Source organism: Centruroides sculpturatus, unplaced genomic scaffold (assembly GCF_000671375.1).
Source record: "Centruroides sculpturatus isolate CEXI.00-Female unplaced genomic scaffold, Cexi_2.0 scaffold638, whole genome shotgun sequence".
Classification (NCBI taxonomy): domain Eukaryota; kingdom Metazoa; phylum Arthropoda; class Arachnida; order Scorpiones; family Buthidae; genus Centruroides; species Centruroides sculpturatus.
The window spans coordinates 382570-406007 of record NW_019384865.1 but is presented as its reverse complement, the minus strand read 5'-3'; the positions used below and the strand labels follow the sequence as shown (position 1 = coordinate 406007).

General features: G+C 29.3%; 1 protein-coding gene across 1 annotated transcript in view; it reads left to right on the top strand.

Annotated features, from left to right (window-relative positions):
• The first annotated feature begins 2626 nt into the window (after nt 1–2626).
• The window catches only part of LOC111630766 (zinc finger protein 91-like), a 25618-nt gene continuing 4806 nt past the window's right edge, over nt 2627–23438 (top strand). The window contains exons 1-13 of the mRNA XM_023374913.1: nt 2627–2884; nt 3956–4183; nt 6029–6219; nt 9750–9754; nt 10045–10114; nt 10248–10251; nt 11223–11510; nt 12540–12760; nt 12815–12998; nt 13054–13269; nt 16623–16892; nt 20938–21219; nt 21462–21671. Coding sequence (XP_023230681.1) covers nt 2654–2884; nt 3956–4183; nt 6029–6219; nt 9750–9754; nt 10045–10114; nt 10248–10251; nt 11223–11510; nt 12540–12760; nt 12815–12998; nt 13054–13269; nt 16623–16892; nt 20938–21219; nt 21462–21671 — 2400 coding nt within the window. The 5' untranslated portion in view covers nt 2627–2653. The remainder of the gene's footprint in view (nt 2885–3955; nt 4184–6028; nt 6220–9749; nt 9755–10044; nt 10115–10247; nt 10252–11222; nt 11511–12539; nt 12761–12814; nt 12999–13053; nt 13270–16622; nt 16893–20937; nt 21220–21461; nt 21672–23438) is intronic.

Below are 23438 nucleotides of genomic sequence, written 5' to 3'. Positions count from 1 at the left end.
TATACCTTGTGGATTTATTGCTGTCCAGATTCATCTCTATGAGTGAAAGGGCATTTACGTGATAACGGTGAGAACTACCGTGAAGAACTCGGCTTTTACTGTACCGTTTTAGATGCGGTTTTTTACGTTTTTTTCGGGAAATGGAAATTATTTAAGACACATCTAAATATTCTCTATTTAGCCTCGGAAGAGGGGAACCAAATTCTTGTTCCTAGTGGAAACAGGTAAGACCTGATATATAACTGTAAAGATTATCTTACATAAGGACTCACAACGCCTAGTGGCCAATATAATACATTTTCAATTTTCTTTTTATTTTCTACAGTATACTATTTAAAAATTTTTTAAACAGTTAGATTGGGCACTCAGTGTGATAAACTCTTACAAAAAATAACTTCTATAAATATATACCAAATATTACAATATAATTTAGTAGAAACATTAGGAGTAAGAAATGATCTAATAACCTTCACTTTTTCCCAGTGCAATTCTGGGCTCATCTGCTAATAAGTTTATATATCTAAAAAAATACAAAATATTTTCTAAACTCTTATCAGATTATGGAGTAGAATCTTTCGTATATAAAAATCTAGCATCGTTATTTTTAATCCAAATTATGTTATAAATTAATTATTATTAAATTTATATTATATATAATTTTAGTTACTTGTAATCGATCATGTAAGTTATGCCATTTACTTTCAGGTGAGCACGCAAATATATTTAACTAGAGAATGCACATTTTATTCAAAGGCTGTCTTCTGGTGTGTTCAAAGAACAAAATTCAAAGGATTTGACAAAATTGCATTAAACAAAATCATTTTTATTTCGAAAAAACTAATGTACTTAAAGCATTATTTACTGAAAGAATTGTATATCCTGGAACATAATTAGAATTAAGAAAACACTATTCAGAAATAAAAATACCCGAGTAATAAATTTTAAATTAACCAGTAAATTACCAACTATTTCTATGATGTTTAGTGTTACACTTTACACTCAAGATGCAATTGCATATCAGAGGAATTACGGAATAATTTCCAACAAAACAATCAACAAATGACGTTTTCACATCACAAATCTTTATTAATACAGTAATTCAAAACTTAACTATCAACTCACTAATAAAAGATTGTAACTTATGAAAATTCTTTCGTGCAGTATTATTAAACACAGTGGTATTACAAATGGTTCTAGAACAACCTAGAATTTAAAACACGTATAATTGTATTTTGCACTGCAACGACGAAAGCTTGCGATTTCCTTGACATGACATAAATTTGACAAATCTTTGAATACGTTTACATTCAAAGCTATAATCATAAAACTACAACAAAATATAGAACCGTAATTGAAACTAATTTTTACGTCTTGTATAGATTATAATTATTTGTTTAAAATAATTTGAATTTATATGATAATTCTAAGTATAAAACATATAGTCGTATTGGGTCAGAGATTGATGACAATAAATATCCTAAAAATATTAGAATGATGTCAGTGAAAGTCAAAAGTACGTATCCATCTATAAAACATAATAAAATTCACGATTTCGTAAAACATATGAACTAACCATATTAGTATTAAAAATCAGTTAATTTAATATTAAAAGAGAAACACTTTAAAATTATGCAAGAATTTTTTAAATAGATAGAAATCCTCCCAAATATAAGTTATATTGACAAATATCTTTAAAAGAAAAAGCACTTTAATGATCCATATAAACTGAACTTTTGAAAAAGTTTTTATTAATCATAAACAGATATCCAATTTAAAAAGCAGCTCAGACTTCAATACAAGTTAAGTTTTGAATTTTAAACATTTCGTTCATTAGATTTACAAAAAAGTAATAAATAAATAAGATTCGTTTGGTGAATTTCGTGCTGAAAATGTAATTTGAACTTTTAAAAATTAATTAAAAGTTTTATTTTCAGTCTTTTTTCCCCGTCATTAATTAAAAGATGTGACCAAAAAGTCAAATTAATGTAAGTAGTCAACTGGCTCCAGTTTTAAAACTTTTCCTCGACGTTGTTATTACAATAGCGCCTTTAAATTTAGAGCACATTCAATGTTTTCCATTCAACAGTTAAATAAAATTCTTTTTATTTAATTTCTACGTCTCAGATTTCTAAAAAATATTCAGTTAACAATTTACGAAACTCATTCAGAAACGGTACCCTTAAAAATTTTCTTTCGTTGTGCATTTAAAAAGAAATAACATTAAATCCGTTTCGTTATAATTTTCATGCTAACCTACAGTCACAATATGACAATCTGACAAAACAATTGCCAAATTTCACATTATTGTAGTGCATTCTTGGTTTTTTTTTATTTTTTGACAATTTATAAAACGAATTTAAAATTTAAATAATTAATTCTATAAATGCAATCAGAAAAAGTAAGTGAAACTTTTAATCTGTTTTGTATGGCATTGTTATTTGGCGACTGTTTTTATTCAAAATTGTAAAAAATGAAATATTTGATGTTTTAAGTCATATCGAAAAAATACATATATTTTACTATTATGATTAGACATAAAGAGAAAATATTTCTGAAAAAATAAGTCGAATCTTAATAATATATAATAATTTACATAACGTAAAAAAACCTTTTTAAGGATCAAACAAAGGCATATGAATGTACTGAATGTGAGATGAAATTTGATAGAAAATGGAATTTAGATATTCACATGAGGTCTCATACTGGTGAGAAACCGTTTGAATGCAATATTTGCGGAAAACTATTCTCCCAGTCTGGAAATTTACTACTTCACAAAAGAACACATTCTGAAGAAAGACCATTCAAATGCAACTACAAAGACTGTACATACACTGCAAAAAGGAAAGGTACTTTGATACAACATGTCAATCGAATACATCTAAAAGTAAGAGATTCTAAACTTATTATTGAATTAATAATGTTTACTTTTTGATATTAATTGGATAAATATTTTTAAAATAAAATACAGTGGTGCCTCGTATAACGCACTTAATGTTATACGAGGTAACGTGCTTAATGTTAAGTGAAAAGTCCTTTATACGAAACGCATTTTCCATAGAAATACATGTTAAAACATATAATTCGTTCCACAGCATAAAATAACCATACTGTACAGTATCATAAAAAATGAAAATGGACCAGTCACCAATTATGCCGGGTAGTCAGATGTCGTGAGGAGGAGGTGGAGGAACGTTTTCTTTACACATTCATACAGATACAGACTTTCTACACATTTCAGCAGGTCTCTTTTTATTGTTTTTTAATCGGAGCCAGATTCAGGAGAGGCTACCGAAGCTTGCAGGTTCATCTCCTCTTGTTCCATCCTTTGTTTTTTGGCAGCTTCCTTCTTGAAAAATATGTCCAAGGTGGTCTGTTTCTCTCTCTTCTTCAACACCTGTCGGAAATGACGGGCAAGGGTGTCATTGTAGAGATCATTGATTCTGTTGGCCTCAGCTCTGTTTGGATAATGAGTGTTGGTAAACTCCTGAACCTCTCCCCATTCGACAAGAAAGTTTTTGTCAACTTTCACTCCTTCTGGTGATGTCTTGCTTTGTTTCAATTGAAATCACCTTTTTGTTTTTTTATAAGCCAAGATTTGCACAACACTTGAATAAATGTAAATACCCTGCACTGAGGTGATGTACGTAATAAACAAGGGAGCAAGCCGAATCCCAACAGGAGCTCTGTACTTCAGATATAATAATAACATATTATAAAAATAGCAGATTGTCATTGGCAACGGCAAAAGAGTGGAAACATCATTCGCACTTGTTCGCAGAAAGACCGTTGTTCACCTCACATAACTGCCGAACGGAAAGTCCATTGTTCGCACAGTGTCCNAAAACAGTATCACTTAGTTAATTAAAATTTTACTTTGTTTTTAAAATATTAACATATCAATCTTTTTAATGTGTAATAAATAGCTAATGTAACTTATAAATTATATGTCACTTAGATTACACCAAAACCAAAAAAACCGGTGAAAGAAAATAGAGTTCATAAATGTCATAAATGCGGTAAAAGTTTTCGATTTTTATCCACTTTAAGAACACATCTAACATCTCATGAGGAAAATCGACCGTTTTCATGTTATATTTGTAGGAAAACTTTCAAATATAAATTTGACTTAAATAAACACATGAAGAAAGTACATCCACAAAAACAAACCGAATCTTTCTCCAAAGTAAGTAAAAAAAATTTCGGAAATAAAACTTTCAAAAATTCCTTCAATAATATAATGTGAAAAAACTTATGCAGCTTGTAAAAGATTTTTTAAAATTGTTTCTTAGATCTTTTGGGTATCATTGTTACGTGATTACTGTAAATACTTTTATGTAAACTTTATTCATAAAATAACGCTGCATTGTTCATTGAAAGTAAAGTTGTAATAGAAAACAAAACTAATTATTGTAAGTTAGTACTTTGAGTCATTTGATAATAAGCAGCCATTAGCGTCAAATTTAATTATAATTATTCATAATAAGTTTAATCGTAATAATGGTTTTGAAACATATTTTTATCTACATAAGTTTTTTACAAAAACAATTTCTGTTCAATTAGTGAAATTTTTTGAGCTTTATCACCTGATTGCTTATTGTTCTTACGTTTGTTATTTGTTCTTTGCAATTATGAACAAAACTTATCATACAAAAACGATTTGTACGAAGAAAAAAGTACATTTTATTTTTTAATAATTTATTCATAGCTACTAGATATCGCTACTTACTACTTCTCCATATATTATTTTTCAAATGACGAGCTTATCACGAAGTAGAAGGTTTCCCAATGTACAAGGATCACCCCTATTTACATTTTACATACATACGTTTAAAATTCACAAAAAAGCTCTAAAGAATTAACTGTAATGTAACTAATAGTAACGAATAACGTAAAGTAAAAAAAGAAAACCGAAAACGAATAAATAAATATAATAACATCACTCAATACCAATAAAAATAATAAATAGGCAGTGCCAGTGAAAGGTGATTTTGCGCCGTGTGAAAAATTACCAGTTGTATATTTTTATTAATAAACACTTAAAAAAGTAAAATAAAAATTCTTTCGGCATGCCTTGTTACTAATATTCAAAGTAATATAGAATTTGAAGAACATCAAAAAACGAAATTTTTACAATTTTGAAAAATTAATTTAAAAACTTTTTCTTATATTTATTTTATATACAAAAACAGTATAAAATACCAAAATATAATATTTTATAATTTTTAATGTTTTAAGACATTTATTTTATATAAATATTAAATAGTTATTAAGTTTAAATCAATTAAGTATTAAAAAAATTCGAAAAATTGAATAAATAGTAAAATAGTTTGATTCGTAAAAAATAAGAAAAAACAATCGACACATAAATCATATATCACTATTTAATTTAAAATTTTAGTGAAATGCGAATAAAGTATATGTTGAAATTTTGTGCCCCTTTATGACTGGCGTGTTGAGAGATTGCCTAATTTGCATAAATGATAGGGCTGTCTATATCTAAATTTATATACGTGTAAAGTAATATGTATAATTTCTTAAAATTTAAAAAAGTTTATTCCTAAAACTTATATCATGACCAATGCCGAATTTTGAAATTTGACTTACAGCAATAAATATCAGTAGTCAAATATCTCCGTGTTAAATACGAGTAATATTTGACCACAAATTAACTTTTCATTAACATTGAAAGGACAAAATTTCATTATTATCGAGTTAATTCTCAACATCAATATTAGTATTTGAATTAGAAAGAAAACTACTTTTTAAAAACATTTTAAATAAATTTACTCGTAATAATTATTCCGAAATATATGCTTTTTCGCGCTAGTTTTTTAAATAATATTAAAAATTTTGCGTAATAATTTTATTCTCACAAAAAATGTTGCAAAAGTTATGAAAATTTTTAAATAGTAAAGAAGTTTAAATGTGATGTAAATTACATTTTATTTGTTTCAATTTACATGATATTTTATATATTTGCATTTACTGAATTGAAATCCTTAATTATATTTATGATATTTACTTTTAGAAAGACACAGAACAGGGCCAAGAAGTGAAACCAGATGTTTTTCAGACACCATCAACAAGTTCACAAGGAATTTTTTCTGAAGCCATTTGTTCAATTCAATATGAACAAGAGGCTTCAGAAGAGAGTATTTTCACATCCATAGAAGCTGAAGAATTTCTTAAAGATTTTAACATCAATTTAGAAATTATGAAGTTTGTAACATCCTCGCAACCGGAATTATTCTCAGAAATAGAAACCGATGAAGATAAATTCGAATGTCAACTTTGTGGACAACAATTTTTTGACGAAATTTCTTTAAATGAACACGAGAAACAATTCCACAAATCTAATTAATTCCGAACATTTAACTTTAAAACAATATAAGTTCAAAAAGTCGTAAAAAATTATTAACATTTTTTTACATTGGTCTGCCACAGATGAAAATTAAACACTAGTAAAACAATATTAGTTACAGCACAGTTGAATGAAATAATATTGGAAAATTTACCTGTTAATCAGTTTATTGTAGAAATTATTTAATAAAAGTACTGTACGTTTGCAGAACGGTACTTTTGGTACAAAACAAAATTTTATTTGAAAATTTTATTATTTAAAATTAATTAATAGCTTTAATTGAATAAATTTACTTTTACAGAATAGAATGTGTCGCAGATTTCTAACTTATTTTAACAGTAGATAAAAGCTTATTTTTGTGTAAAGTGAGGTACGTGAACTTACATTTGATCATTAGATAACGCGAAAATGAAACGACTCAAAATAAGAGTAACTGAACTAAAGTACCAACAATTTAACTTAAATAAGAAACGAATATTATGCTTCTTGTTTCACTATTGTTAATTAATAATTGAGCACTACGATTAGTTTTTTATTATGACTTGACACAGTGTGTGAATCCGTACTTTATAAAAATTTAGTCATCGATGATGCCATACTTGCATAATTATTGTCCTAAGCTATCTGAGAAAATCTCCACTTTATCCTGGACAAAAGCGATGCATTTCCACGATCTGCTGATTATTTAGCCAGGCGATATCGAACTGATATCAATGTTGTCAGCGGATGAGTAAGTCGTTGCAAGTTCCTACTGGAGTAAAGTCAGTACCCACCTTTTCTCAACTTTTTAATTGTGTTAGTGCACGACCCTACCCGACTGGATATATCGCCCTTGGACATTTTTCTACTAAAGCGAAACTTTAAATACGAACTACTGGATACTTTAAATACGAACTACTCAACCCTTTACCGACGATTCTAAACGATACTAAACGGGACAACTATAAACGGGACGCTACAAAAGGTATTTATCGCAACGCGAAACCTCATGTAAACTCTCTCTCTTTCGCAACCACTGCGTTAAATAGGTCGGTTAATCTAACATTGATGTGTATCCTGTAACATTTTTTTAAAATTATTAAACCCTTATTTGTTATTAAACCTAGAGTCTGAGTGGAGTACTTCCGGTGCGCTGTTTCTCCATCTGTCTTCATCCCGAATCCGATATACCATGCACGCGGCTGCTCATGTAATCTACATCGAATTTCAATCAGTACCCCGTCTCGGCGTCCGTGTGAAACGAGACACGATAGTGTCAGCCCTGACAAGGCACTAAAGAGGTGCCGACCCTCTGGTCACACTGGTGTTAGCAGTCTAGGATTTTCAGCCCAGATTAGAGTGGTGTCAGAGCAAGATAAATTTCAGAATAGCCCTAAGGAAATTGGAATAGGATGGATGCTAGAAGAGAAGGACGTGTGCGAGAAGAGATGGCAGGAGGTACCCGTTAGGTGGAGTTGGGGGCATAATTACGCTAAAAATCTCTGTCGCGGGGGATGCTGAAGGCCTCAAGGGCACCAGTTTCTTCGTATTGCTAGATGAAATAGCTAAGTTAACCAATTTGGCTAAAGCGCAGTGTTTAGGAGTTGCTAAATTAAAATTGATGGGGATAGCTAGAGATTTTGCTTGGAAGAAAGCGAAGATTAAAAATTCGAAATATATGATGAGTTTAATTTGTTCATGATGAAGAGATTTGAAAAAGAACCCTTTTTTTTAAGTCTGCAAAAATTCCATGCTTGCATTCAAGCATGGAATAAAGACGTACAAACTTATGCAGTACGATTACAAATCCTTGCATTGGAAACGATTATAGTAGAAGCTAGAAAAGATGCACAAGAGAAAGAGGTTATTAAAAGGTGTCAACAAACGGAGACAAACGATTGATGGTGCAATTTTTGAGGGAGCTTGAAGATGAGATAAAGCAACAGGTAATGTCACGGAAATCTCATATTTGCGATTAGGCGGTGCGAGCAGCGAGTAGTGAGGAAACTATAAATCAACTAACGGCAAAATTACGAGCAATAGTACGACAATAACCATACTATAAATAATCCTAGCGACAATAAAGAGGAACCTAACGCTTCAACCCACAATTAATTAAAGGAGACTTTGGCAAAAATTCAGAGCAATTAAAGCAACTAGCAGTCCAGGACCATAGTCCAGGCGACCCTAGACGTGGACCACCGTCATTTTGGCGACCTCGGGAATACGACAACGACAACAATATCAACCATGAGAAAGATTGGGCGACGACCCCCGAGTCACTCAAGACGTACTTTGTAGTAAAACAAGGATCGAAACCGAGGCCTTCGAGAATCTATGTATGCTCCTCGATATGGAACGAGGGAATATTCCTAATACACTCCGAGGACAAAGAGCTCAACCAAATTCTATACGGTTTAAGTGGTAGGCACATGGGCGAATTAATAAAGTAAATTGGCGGAGACATAGAGGTGGCTCACTACGAGATAACACAAGTTTTCCCTGCTACATACGACCAGTCCATTCTCTATCCTACGGAGAGAATAAATGGTTCCGATCTTTGATTCCGAGCAACACGCACAGAGTAAGGAATGAAGCGAATTTAATATTCAGAAACCGGGGAGGAATTAGAGCAATAGACCACGATTTCGAACTGAGCTTATGTTGTAGGATCAATGGATATTCGTTAAAATGATAGGCCTATCTCTAGCACTTAACAATAGGCAGAAACGTTATTTTGTATAAATAAAAAATATGAAATATTATAAAGCCCATTATATCTCTAACACACTTACTTTATAAACATAAAATTGAGGTAAGTGAAATAATACAAAGTTTACTTGCAAAGTGTTATAGAGTTGTTGATAGAAGGTGATCGTCGTAGCAAGCTTTCACCTGAAAGTAATGTTTGCTCCTCTTATGGATAAATTAAAAACAGTCAAATGACGAATCTGTTTCTGAGGTCATCACATCTTAAAAAGCCACCATCAATATTAATTTATTTTTGTTTTTAGTATTAAATCCTATATTATTCTTTATAAAAAGTGTTTTGTATGTGTTTTGAAATGTCTAGAATGAACTAAATAGATTTACGTTGATTCATATGAAAAACTTTGTCTCGGTTTTCGCCTATTGAATTTGGGGATTATCCATTAAAATCCAGTTATTGCACTATTGGCCTTTAAGTACCTTATCGATTATAACAATAAGTAAATAATTTAATATAATATTGAAAAATAATTTCAGTTAGAATTTTTGTCTTTTTAAGCTAAAAAATCAGCACAATACGTCAATGTGACAAAACAATTCCTAAATTTTACATTATTGTAGTGCATTCTTGTGTTATATCTTTTCAAATTTTCTAAGGTGAATTTAAAATTTAAATTACTTATTTTTTAAATGCAATCAGAAAAGGTAAGTAAAACTTTTAATGTGTTTTGTTACACGTTATTTTTAATAAATAGGAAACAGTTGTCATTCGAAATTGTAAAAAATAAAAAAGGAAAATTTTAATTTTTATAGAAAAATACACAAACTGTATTTTACTATTATATTTTGATATGATAAGAAAATATTTCTGAAAATAGTAATGATAAAGTTAATAATTTATAATAATTTACACACGAATATTTTTTAAAAGGATGACAAAAAGAAATATGAATGCACTGAATGTAAAAAAATATTTCTACACAAATCGATCTTAGATGTGCACTTGAGAAGTCATACTGGTGAGAAACCGTTTTCATGCGATATTTGCGGTAAAAAATTCTCCCAGTCTGGAANTTAAATCATTTAGGTAAAAAAAAAACCAAAATTTGAATAAAAAGTAAAATAGTTTGATTTGTGAAAAATAAGGAAAAACAATCGCTACATTAATAATATATCACAATTTAATTTAATATTTTAGTGAAGTGTGAATAAAGTATATGTTGAAATTTTGTGCCTCTTTACAGCTGGAGTGCTGGGAGGTTGCCTAATTTGCATAAATGATAGCGCTGGCTATATCTAAATACATGTTAAGAAATATATATAACTTCTTAAAATTTAGAAAAGTTTATTCCTAAAGCATATATTATGACCAATACGGAATTTTGCGTGCAGATAATATTTGACAACTGATATAACTGATATTTATTTTTATAAATATCAGTAATCAAATATTATCTACATGTTAAATACGGGTAATATTTGACCACGAATTAAGTTTTCATTAATATTAAAAGCATAAAATTTCATTATTATCACGTTAATTGTCTACATTAGTGTTTATCAACCTTCTTGACTACGCGACCTCTTTAGAAGTTAAAAAATTCTGGCGATTCCCAGGGCCATATTAAAACTGTATCAGTGATTTTAAAAACATATCTAATTTTCTTCCTGTTGAAACCTAAATATCGATCGAAAAATCAATTGTACTGTAAAATAAACAGGTACAGCCTTCTCACTGAAATTGTAGTTTTTTTTTATTGTAGTGTAGGACCTACAAACACTTGTCTTTTTCTTTAACCCGCGACCCCCGTATAAGGCTTTGCGACCCCCTTGGGGTCGCGACCCACAGGTTGAAAAACACTTGTCTACATCAATATTTCTATTTGTATTCGAAGGAAATCTACTTTTTACATATACTTTAAATAAATTTACTCGTAATAATTATTCCGAAATATATGCTTTTTCGCGCTAGTTTTTTAAATAATATTAAAAATTTTGCGTAATAATTTTATTCTCACAAAAAATGTTGCAAAAATTATGAAAATTTTTAAATAGTAAAGAAGTTTAAATGTGATGTAAATTACATTTTATTTGTTTCAATTTACATGATATTATATATATTTGCATTTACTGAATTGAAATCCTTAATTATATTTATGATATTTACTTTTAGAAAGACACAGAACAGGGCCAAGAAGTGAAACCAGATGTTTTTCAGACACCATCAACAAGTTCACAAGGAATTTTTTCTGAAGCCATTTGTTCAATTGAATATGAACAAATGGCTTCAGAAAAAATTATTTTCACACCAGGAGAAGCTGAAGAATTTCTTAAAGATTTTAACATCGATTTAGAAATTATGAAGTTTGAAACGTCCTCACAACCGGAATTATTCTCAGAGATAGAAACTGATGAAGATAAATTCGAATGTCAACTTTGCGGACAACAACTGTTTGACCAAGTTTCTTTAAATGAACACGAGAAACAATTTCACAAATCTAATTAATTCTGAACATTTAACTTTAAAACAATATAAGTTCAAAAAGTCGTAAAAAATTATTAACATTTTTTTACATTGGTCTGCCACAGATGAAAATTAAAGATTAGTACAACAATATTAGTTACAGCACAAATAAATGAAATAATATTGGAAAATTTTCATATAAATTAGTTTACTGTAGAAATTATTTCATAAAAGTACTGTACTGTACATTTGCAGAACGGTACTTTTGGTACAAAACTAAATTTAAAACGTTATTTTTGGAAATTAATTAATAGCTTTGATTAAATAAATTTACTTTTATAGAATTGAATGTTTGTAGCAGATTTCTAATTTATTTTAAAAGTAGATAGAAGTTCATTTCTGAGTAAAGTGAAGAACGTGGATTCACATTAGATCATTAGATAACGCGAAAATGAATCGAGTCAAAATAAGAATAATTGAACTAAAGTTGTAACAACTTAACTGAAAAAAGAAACGAACATTCTGCTGCTTGTTTTACTGTTGTTAAACAATTATTGAGCACTATGATTAGCTTTTTATTAAAAGACTCGACACAGTGTGTGAATTTATATTTTACAAAAATTTAATCATCGATGATGCCATACTAGCATAATTATTGATCAAGCTATCTGAGTAAATCTCCACTTACAGTCTTACACTTTTCCGACAACAAAAGCGACGCATTTTACTGATCTGGTGATTTTATATCGAGGCGATATCGAACTGATATCAATGTTGTCAGCCGCAGAGTGAGTCGTTACCAGCTCCTTCTGGAGTAAAGTCAGCACCTAAGTTTTTCGAAATTTTTAATTGTGTTAGTGGACGATTCTACCCGACTGGATATATCGCCCTTGGACATCCTTCTACTAAAGCGAAACTAAAATACGAACTACTGAATACTCAACCCTTTACATATTTCTGAAAATAGTAATGATAAAGTTAATAATTTATAATAATTTACACACGAATATTTTTTAAAAGGATGACAAAAAGAAATATGAATGCACTGAATGTAAAAAAATATTTCTACACAAATCGATCTTAGATGTGCACTTGAGAAGTCATACTGGTGAGAAACCGTTTTCATGCGATATTTGCGGTAAAAAATTCTCCCAGTCTGGAAATTTAACGATGCACAAAAAATTACATTCAGAAGAACGACCATTCAAATGCAACTACACAAACTGTGGATACGCCGCGAAAAGAAAATTTNTTTGAATCAACACGCCGTCTCGGCGTCCGTGTGAAACGAGACACGATAGTGTCAGTCCTGACAAAGCACTAAAGAGGTGCCGACCCTCTGGTCACACTGGTGTTAGCAGTCTAGGATTTTCAGCCCATATTAGAGTGGTGTTAGAGCAAGATAAATTTCAAAATAACCCTAAAGAAATTGGAATAGGATGGATGCTAGAAGAGAAGGACGTGTGCGAGAAGAGATGGCAGGAGGTATTCGTTAGGTGGAGTTGAGGGCATGATTACGCTAATACTGTCTTTTGCGGAGGTTGCTGAAGGCCTCAAGGGCAACAATTTCTTCGAATTGCTAGATGAAACAGCTAAGTTAACCAATTGGGGAAAGGCGCAATGTTTAGGAGTTGCCAAATTAAAATTGATGCGGATAGCTAGAGATTTTTCTTGGAATGATGCGAATATGAAAAAAGTCGAACGTTATGATGAGTTTAACTGCTTCCGGTTTTTGATTTCGACAAACACGCACAGAGTAAGAGATGAAGCGAATTTAATATTCAGAAACCGGGGAGGAATTAGAACAATAATCCGCAATTTTGAACCGAGCTTATCTTGTAGGATGAATGGATATTCGTAAGAATAATAGGCTTATCTCTAGCATTTAACAATAGGCACAAACGTTATTTGGTGTAAATAAAAAATATGAACTGTTATAAAGCCCATTATATCTCTTACACACTTACTTTATAAACATAAAATTGAGGTAAGTGAAATAATACAAAGTTTACTTGCAAATGTGTTATAGAGTTGTTGATAGAAGGTGATCGTCGTAGCAAGCTTTCACCTGAAAGTAAAGTCTGCTCCTCTTATGGATAAATTAAAAACAGTCAAATGACGAATCTGTTTCTGAGGTCATCACATCTTAAAAAGCCATCATCAATTTTAATTTATTTTCGTTTTTAGTATTAAATCCTATATTATAATCGTACTGCCCGATGTTCTTATCATCATAGAGGTACGAAGGAGTACATGTCAAGAGTTGATATTTGGCATAGAATATTAGTTGCCCAATCATTTGCGCATAAAACAATCCAGGCTCGCAGGTAGTCAAGGGACCGAGAATCGAGTCAAAATAAAATACAAATTGGCGACTCTCTTCTACTAATAGGCAAAACAGCCAACCTCAACCCACCGAAGACAGGTAGGGGAGAATACCACCCAAAGTCATTCTAAGAAGTGAATTCTGACCTCAGGACCGAACACGTAGTTTCTTCTATTTTAAATAACATTTTTTATCTAATTTTGTAAATTTGAGTGCTTGAAATATGACGGTAAAACGGTTTTATGTCGTTACAAGTGGGGTTTTTTAACATTACGTAGTGTAGTAAAATCGTAGGTCCGATAAAAATTTCACATTATATTACGATTGTCGTTACATCCGATGATATTATAATCTGGTTAAACTGTATATTGTTTGTGCAAAATAAAAAAATAATAATAATTTCGGACCATAGAATAGCCACGATTATTTTTTTCAAAAACGGGAACTTTTCGTTACGCATCGACAAAAATTCAACCTGGGCCGATCCGCAACAAAGAAAAATGTTGAAATTAGATAGAATTAATTTCATCGAAGATGCATCGTGGACGATCTCTGGGAGTGGCCGGCGATCGCGCCCAAAAGCAGCGATATCAAAAAAGATAGGAGAATGAGAACGAGACCTGCCTTGAGCATCAAAGTGATTCCGTCTCCGAGACATAGTCTTGTGCCAAATACAGTTTTGCCGTTTTACTTGTTCTCTATAAAATGTGTTTTGTATGTGTTTTGGTATATCTAGGATGAACTAAATAGATTTACATTGATTCACATGAAGAAGTTTCTCTCAATTTTCGTCGGTTTCGGATTTCGCCTATTGATTTCGGGCGAATTATCCACTAAAATCCAGTTATTGCACTATTGGCCTTTAAGTACCTTATCGTTCATAATAATAAGTTAATAAATTAATAAAATATTAAAAAATAATTTCAGCCGGAATTTTTGTCTTTTTAAGCTAACAAACCAGCACAATACGTCAATGTGACAAAACAATTCCAAAATTTTACATTATTGTAATGCATTCTTGGTTTTTCATTTTTTCAAAATTTATAAAGTGAATTTAAAATTTAAATTACTTGTTTTTTTAAATACAATCGGAAAAGGTAAGTAAAACGTTTAATCTCTTTTGTTACACGTTATTTTTAATTAGTAGACATTTGTCATAAAAAATTGAAAAAAATGAAAATTTGGAAATTTTAATTTCTTAGTCATTCGAAAATAGTACTTTTAGTCATTCGAAAATCAGCAGCCATCAGCTTAAATTTACTTATTATAATTATTTATAATAAGTTTAGTCGTAACAATTGTTTCGGAATATATTATTTTCTAGATAAGTTTTTTTACAAAAACAATTTCTGTTTAATTTGTAAAATTTTTTGAGCTTTCGCCCTTAATTGCTTATTATTCTTTTCTTTGTTATTTGTTCTTAGCAAATAAGAACAAAATTGCTACAGAGAACTTATTATACANATTCTCTTATAATTTAATTAGAAAAACAGTATAAAATACCGAAATTTAATATTTTATGAATTTCAAGATATTTATCTTATATAAAGTTTAAATCGCTAATAAGTTTAAATCATTTAGGTAAAAAAAACCCAAAATTTGAATAAATAGTAAAATAATTTGCTTTGTGAAAAATAAGGAAAAAAAATCGATACATAAATCATATATCACTATTTAATTTAATATTTCAGTGAAGTGAAAATAAATTATATATTGAAATTTTTTGCCCCTTTATGGCTGGCGTTCTGGAAGGTTGCCTTATTTGCATAAATGATAGCGCTGGCTATATCTAAATACATATACATGTTAAGTAATAATTATAACTTCTTAAAATTTAGAAAAGTTTATTTATAAAACCTATATCATGATCAATGTTGAATTTTGCGTGCAGATAATATTTGACAACTGATATAACTGATATTTATTTTTATAAATATCAGTAATCAAATATTATCTACATGTTAAATACGGGTAATATTTGACCACGAATTAAGTTTTCATTAATATTAAAAGCATAAAATTTCATTATTATCACGTTAATTGTCTACATTAGTGTTTATCAACCTTCTTGACTACGCGACCTCTTTAGAAGTTAAAAAATTCTGGCGATTCCCAGGGCCATATTAAAACTGTATCAGTGATTTTAAAAACATATCTAATTTTCTTCCTGTTGAAACCTAAATATCGATCGAAAAACCAATTGTACTGTAAAATAAACAGGTACAGCCTTCTCACTGAAATTGTAGTTTTTTTTTATTGTAGTGTATGACCTACAAACACTTGTCTTTTTCTTTAACCCGCGACCCCCGTATAAGGCTTTGCGACCCCCTTGGGGTCGCGACCCACAGGTTGAAAAACACTTGTCNTTTTTTTATTGTAGTGTACGACCTACAAACACTTGTCTTTTTCTTTAACCCGCGACCCCCGTATAAGGCTTTGCGACCCCCTTGGGGTCGCGACCCACAGGTTGAAAAACACTTGTCTACATCAATATTTCTATTTGTATTCGAAGGAAATCTACTTTTTACATATATTTTAAATAAATTTACTCGTAATAATTATTTCGAAAGTTATTCCTTTTAAAGCTAGTTTTTGAAATAATGATATTATCTTCTGCATAGTAGTTTTATTCTCACAAAAAATTTTACAAATATCATAAATAATTTAAATATTAAAGACGTTTAAATGTGATGTAAATTACATTTTAATTATTTCAATTTACATGAAATTTTATATATTTGTATTTACTGAATTAACTCCTACATTATACTATTTACTTTTAGAAAGACACAGAACATGGCCAAAACGTTCAATCAGATTTTTTACAGACACCATCAAAAAGTTCTGAAGCAACAGGATCAATTGAATCTGAACAAGTGGCATCAGAAGAGAGTATCTTCACAGCAAGGAAAGCTGAAGATTTTCTTAAAGATTTTAACATCGATTTAGAAATTACAAAGCTTGATACATCCTCACAACTGGAATTATTCTCAGAGATGGAAACCGATAAAGATAAATTTGAATGTCAACATTGTGTACAACAATTTTCTAACGTAATTTCTTTAAAGGAACACGAGAAACAATTCCACTAATCGAATTAACTCTGGACATTTAACTTTGAAACAATATAAGTTCATACAGTCGTCAAAAATTATTAACATTTTTGTACATTGATCTGCGACTAATTAAAATTGGCANTCAATGCTTTCCGTCAACACTTACTAAAATTAATTTTATTTAATATATTTCTAAAAATATTAAAAAACAATTTATGAATTTGATTCAGAACAAAGCCCTCAATGTATTTTCTTTCTGTGCAAATGTTAAAAATACAAAGAAATAATTTAAGCCAGTTTTTATGTCTTTTTAAAGCTCATACATAGGCACAGTATGTTAATCTGACAGAACAATTGCGAAAATTTTACATTGTTGTAGTCCATTATTAATTTTCATTCTTTGCAAATTTTAAAAATAAATTTTAAAATGTAGAATATTGTTTATGTCTTTTTAAAGCTCACACATAGGCACAGTATGTNTACAACAATTTTCTAACGTAATTTCTTTAAAGGAACACGAGAAACAATTCCACTAATCGAATTAACTCTGGACATTTAACTTTGAAACAATATAAGTTCATACAGTCGTCAAAAATTATTAACATTTTTGTACATTGATCTGCGACTAATTAAAATTAAACATTACTAAAACAATATTAGTTACAGCACAGTTAAATGAATTAGTATTGGAAAATTTTCGTATAAATTAATTTATTGTAAAAATTATTTCATAAAAGTACTGTACATTTTCAGAACGATACTTTTGGTACGAAAAAAAATTAGAAAAGTTATTGTTTGAAATTAAATAATGGCTTTAATTGAATAAATTTACGTTTACAGAATTGAATGTGTCGCAGATTTCTAACTCATTTTAACAGTAGGTAGAAGTTTACTTCTGAGTAAAGTGAAGAACGTGAACTCACATTTGATCATTAGATTACGCAAGAATGAAATCTTTATTACTAAACATTTCGCGGACCACCTGCCAATTTTCACGCACTCCCAATTTAATTTTAGTTTGTCCCGGACACCGTCAGCGGTTCCAAAAACTATAGGTACCCATAGCAACCACTTTGGGAAAAATATTTCCAAATATACGAAGCTATGCACTGTATTCATTTTTCAATAGAGTTCGTTAACTCATATTAAATTATTCGCTCGTAAAACTACACTAACAAAGACAAGATTAAATATTTCAAAACTAAAACAATGTAAAATCTCATATAACGATTAAAATCACTTTGTAATCTCTTACATATTTAAAGTAACAACAATAATTTTTGTACTAGACAGTAATTAAGTAACTAACCTGTACAAACAAACGAAAATTTAAAACACTTTTGCTCATACATTCAACTTTTTCTAGGCATTTTAGCAAGGACGAAACTTGATCAAAATTTTTGAGCAAGTTGAAAGTTATACTATGAGTAATGGTCATATCTCTAGAACTCAACAATGCGCAGAAACGTTATTTGGTGTGAATAAAAAATATGAATTACTAGCTTATCCGTCGCGCATTGCTGCGATCTCAGAAGAAACGAAATTCAAGCAAACTCGTTATGACAAAATTCAATTTACATTTTATCATTTTTATTGAAACTTATTATTATTATTCATTTTCATCGGGAAAACATTTCAAAGTGTCGTTTCAACTCTATTTATTTATTGGAGTGCTTGTGGATACACGATACTTTTTGTTTTTCCGTCTGGTGCGTACACGAATAAATCAGAAGATTTTCCGACACGTGATCCAGCCACATTCAGTTGTCAATGCGAGAAGCACGTGTGTGGGATAAATTTGGAAAATTTAGCCCACACACTGGCAGCGATTGTCAGAAGCGCGATATTCCCCATTNCCCGTGATCTACTGAAGTTTTCTCCAGTTGAAATCGAACTGATATCACTGTTGCCAGCCGAAGAGTGAGTCGTTGCCCGTTCTTTCTGGAGTAAACTCAGCATTCAACTTTTTCCAAATTTTTAATTGTGTTAGTGCACGATTCTACCCGACTGGATATTTTTCCCTTGACATTTTACGACTAAAGCCTTTAAATACGAACTACTGAATACTCAACTCTTTACCAACGAGACTATACGAGATATCTATAAACGGGACGCTACAAAAGGTATTAATCGCTACGCGAAAACTCATGTAAACTCTCTCTCTCAAAGACTATTTTTTGGGTCTTTTAAATCAAAGATTTTATTTTAATTTCTTGCTTATTCAGTGTATCAAATACTCATACCAAAATTATTTTGTATAATCCTTAGCCTACATCATAGATATCTAGAAATATTTTAAAAGTAATTTATGAGTGTAATTATAGTACCGATATTCAAATAGTACTTTTCTTATTTCAATATACGTATTCCAATTGCGAAATAATTATTTTATCTATTTTTACTCTTCTTATGCACAGTTCGCTAATATCACAGAATAATTGACCAAATTCTCATTATTGTAGTGCATTGTTGGTTTCTACTCTTGTCGAAATTTAGGTATTGAATTTTAAACTTTAGTTTATTTCCATTTCAGATTTTATCTGAAGTATTAAGTAAAATTTTCAGTTCGTTTAGTAACATTATTTCGAATTATTTCTATACGGTATCATGTCACATGAGCGATCTCCCGATGGAGATGCGTAACAGAATATTTGTCATAGGAACTGGTTCCTATTTAGGGTTACAAACCAAAGCAAAGTACGGAAACTCTACATAACTAGCTTGATTAAGAGACTAGAACCCATGATCAACTACCACTGTTAAGTTGTTTTATATATTTGTCCGCTGAAAGGTTCTGTTTCGTAAGACTGCTTATATTTAGGGAACTATTTTATTTGTAATTTTGACGAATAAAATACGTACATTTTTCTTTTATATTATTAACTCACTAGAAAATATTTTATAAATTAATGAAAAATTTAATAATTAATAATAATTACATAACAAATATATTTTTAAAAGACTGAAAATAAAAACTAATACTGTAATATACTGTATGCGAAAATCTTATTACAAACAATCATTGTTTGTAATATTTTTGGGAATAATTCGCCCAACAAGGTAATGTAATAAGTCACATGAAAGTACTTTCTGAAGAATGACCATTCAAATGTAATTAGCCAGGCTGTAGATATGATACAAGAACCAAATATTTGATGCGACATATTAATCGAATACATCCACACGCAATTGCTACTGAATTTATTATTGTAATTATTCTCAATATCTCTCTATATATATTGTTTTACAGTTTCATCGATAAATATTTCATAAAATAAACATAGAAAACTAATAAAATAAAAGACTAAAAGTGATGGAAGGCAATCATCGTAGCAAGTTTTCACCTAAAGGTAAAGTCTTCTCTTTTGGATCAACAAAAACAGTTAACTGAGGAATCTGTTTCAGAGCTCATATTTGTAAAAAACCATCATCTATATTCATTTGTTATTGCTTTTAGTTTTAATTGCTATATTTGTTGTGTATAGAATGTGATCTTGGTATGTGTTTTGATATATCTAGAACGAATTAACTGGATTTGGATTGATTCATATGAAAAAATTTGTCACGGTTTTTGTTGATTTCGACTAAAACCGAGTTATTACTTTATTGGCGTTTAAGTAGCTTACCGGTTTTTTAATAAAAAGAAATAATTTCAGTCGGAATTTTAGTCTTTTTAAGCTAACAAATAAGCACAATACGTCAATGTGACAAAACAATTCCGAAATTCTACATTGTTGCAGTGCATTCTTGCTTTTTCATCTTTTCAAAATTAAAATAAAGTGAATATAAAATTTAAATTACTTTTTTAAATGCAAACAAGAAAGGTAAGCAAAACGATCAATCTGTTTTTTACATGTTATTTTTAATAGGTGACACATGTCATTCAAAATTGTAAAGATAAAAATTTTGAAATTTTAATTTTTATCGAAAAAATAAATATATTTTACTATTAGGTTTTGATATAAAGAATAAAATATTTCTGAAGGTATTAATAGCGAACTTAATAATTTATAATAATTTCCACAAAAAATATTTCTTAAAGGATGAGAAAAAGATACATGAATGCATTGAATGTAAACAAATATTTCAAAGTAAATTGCACTTAGATGTCCACCTGAGAAGCCATACTGGTGAGAAACCGTTTCCATGCGATATCTGCGGTAAAAACTTTTCCCAGTCTGGAAATTTAACAATTCACAAAAGAACACATTCAAAAGAACGACCTTTCAAATGCAGCTGCGGATACGCTACAACAAGGAAATTTCATCTGTTATCACATGTCAAACGATTACATCCAAATGCAATCGCTTCTGATATTATTACTGTAAGAATTATGTTTATGTTTATTTGTGCATTTAAGTCCATATCCATTTTTATGAAATATAATATACTTTAAGTTAAAAAATTTGATATAAAATATAACATTATGATGTACTATATAATTGGTTTAATTATTATAAATAAAATTGATAATTTATAGTGAAACATTAACAAATACACTTTTTATATCTCTATCGTAAAAATCGTAAATATTAATTACTAATTAATAATTCATTTGATACTTAGATTCCCCGGAAAGAATCGAAAGATCATAAATGTAATAAATGCGGTAGAAGTTTTCCATGGTTATCCACTTTAACAAAACATCTAATATCTCATGAGAAAAGTCGACCGTTTTCATGCGATATTTGTAAGAAAACGTACAAACATAAAAATGACTTAAAAACACACATGAAAATAGCACATCCACAAGAACAAACCGCTTGTTCTTCCAAGGTACGTAAAGAAAATTTCTGAAATTCACTTTTATAAAATTATTTAAATATTATAATGCAGAAAAAGTTATTCACTTTGTAAAAGATTTTTAAAATTTCTTCTCAGATTATTTTTGGTGACTTTATTACGTGATACTTGTAAATAATTTTATTTTGTAACTTTCATTCATAAAATAACACTGCATTGTTCATTTAAAGTAAAGAAACAATAGAAAACAAAAAGTAATTATTGTAAGTTAGTACTTCCAGTCATTCGATAATAAGCAGCCATGAGCCTAAATTTACTTATTATAATTATTTATAATAAGTTTAATCGTAATAATTGTTTTGAAATATATTTTTCTCTACGTAAGCTTTTTACAAAAACAATTTCTGTTTAATTTGTGAAATTTTTCGAGCTTTAGCACTGATTGCTTATTGTTCTTTTGTTTTTTATTTGTTCTTTGCAATTAAGAACAAAATTGCTACAGAGAATTTATCATACAGAAACAAATTATACGATAAAAAACGTACATTATATATTTCTTATTATATAATTTAAATGCATTACGGGTAAGATGCCGCTCACCAGTCTTTATTTTATGCTGAAAACATATAAGAAATTACAGAAGAAAGTATTACTTATTTATATTTTACATATGTTTAAAACTTACAAAAAAGGTTTAAAGAATGTAACTAATAATAAGTAATAACGTAGAGTAAAACTAGAAAATCGAAAACGAATAAATAAGTATAATAATATCACTAAACACAAATAATAATAATAATAATAATAAACAAATAAAATACGGAAATTCCATGAAAAATAAAAATAATTATCATTAATATTCAAAGTAATATAAAATTTGTAACATTTCAAAAAACAAAACGTTTAAAATTTTTTTTAATTACTTTGAAAAACTTCTATATTTTATTTAGAAAAACGATATTTATCTTAAGATATTTTAAAAATATTTTAAGATATTTATTTTATATAAATTTTAAGTCGCTAATAAGTTTAAATCATTTAGCAAAAAAACAATACAAGATTTGAATAAATAGTAAAAGAGTTTGTGAAAAATAAACAAAACAATCGATACATAAATCATACATCGCTATTTAATTGAATAAAGTGTGAATAAAGAATGTGTGAAGTGTGAATAAAGAATATGTTAAAATTTTGTGCCTCCTTATGGCTGGCGTGCTGGGAGGTTGTCTAATTTGTATAAATAATAGCGCTGTCTATATCTAATTATATATATACAGTACATGCTAAGTAATATGTATAATTTTTTAAAATTTATAAAACTTTATTCCTTAAATCTATATCATTACCAATGTCAAATTTCTAACAACAATAAACATCAGTAGTCAAATATTATCTGCGTGTTAAATACGAATAAGATATGATTATAAATTAAGTTTTCATTAACATTATAAGAATAAAATTTCATTATTATCGAGTTTTCAATTATTATCAATGTTCGTATTTGTATTAGAAGGAAATCTACTTCTTAGAAACATTCTAAATAAATTTTCTCGTAATACAGTAGAACGTCGATTTTCCGAATCAATTGGAAACTGGGGTTGTCCGGATAACTGATATTTCGGATAACTGATTTACGTACGAAAAAATTGTTTAACGTATCCGATGTCGAAATTTTTCTCCGTTGCGTGTCGCTTCGCGTTGAATTTTCGTCGATGTTAAGCTTAACAAAGACTATTGTATCGTTAAAAATTATCTTTTTACTTTGTACAAACAAAATAAATATATTGAAAAATATAAAAA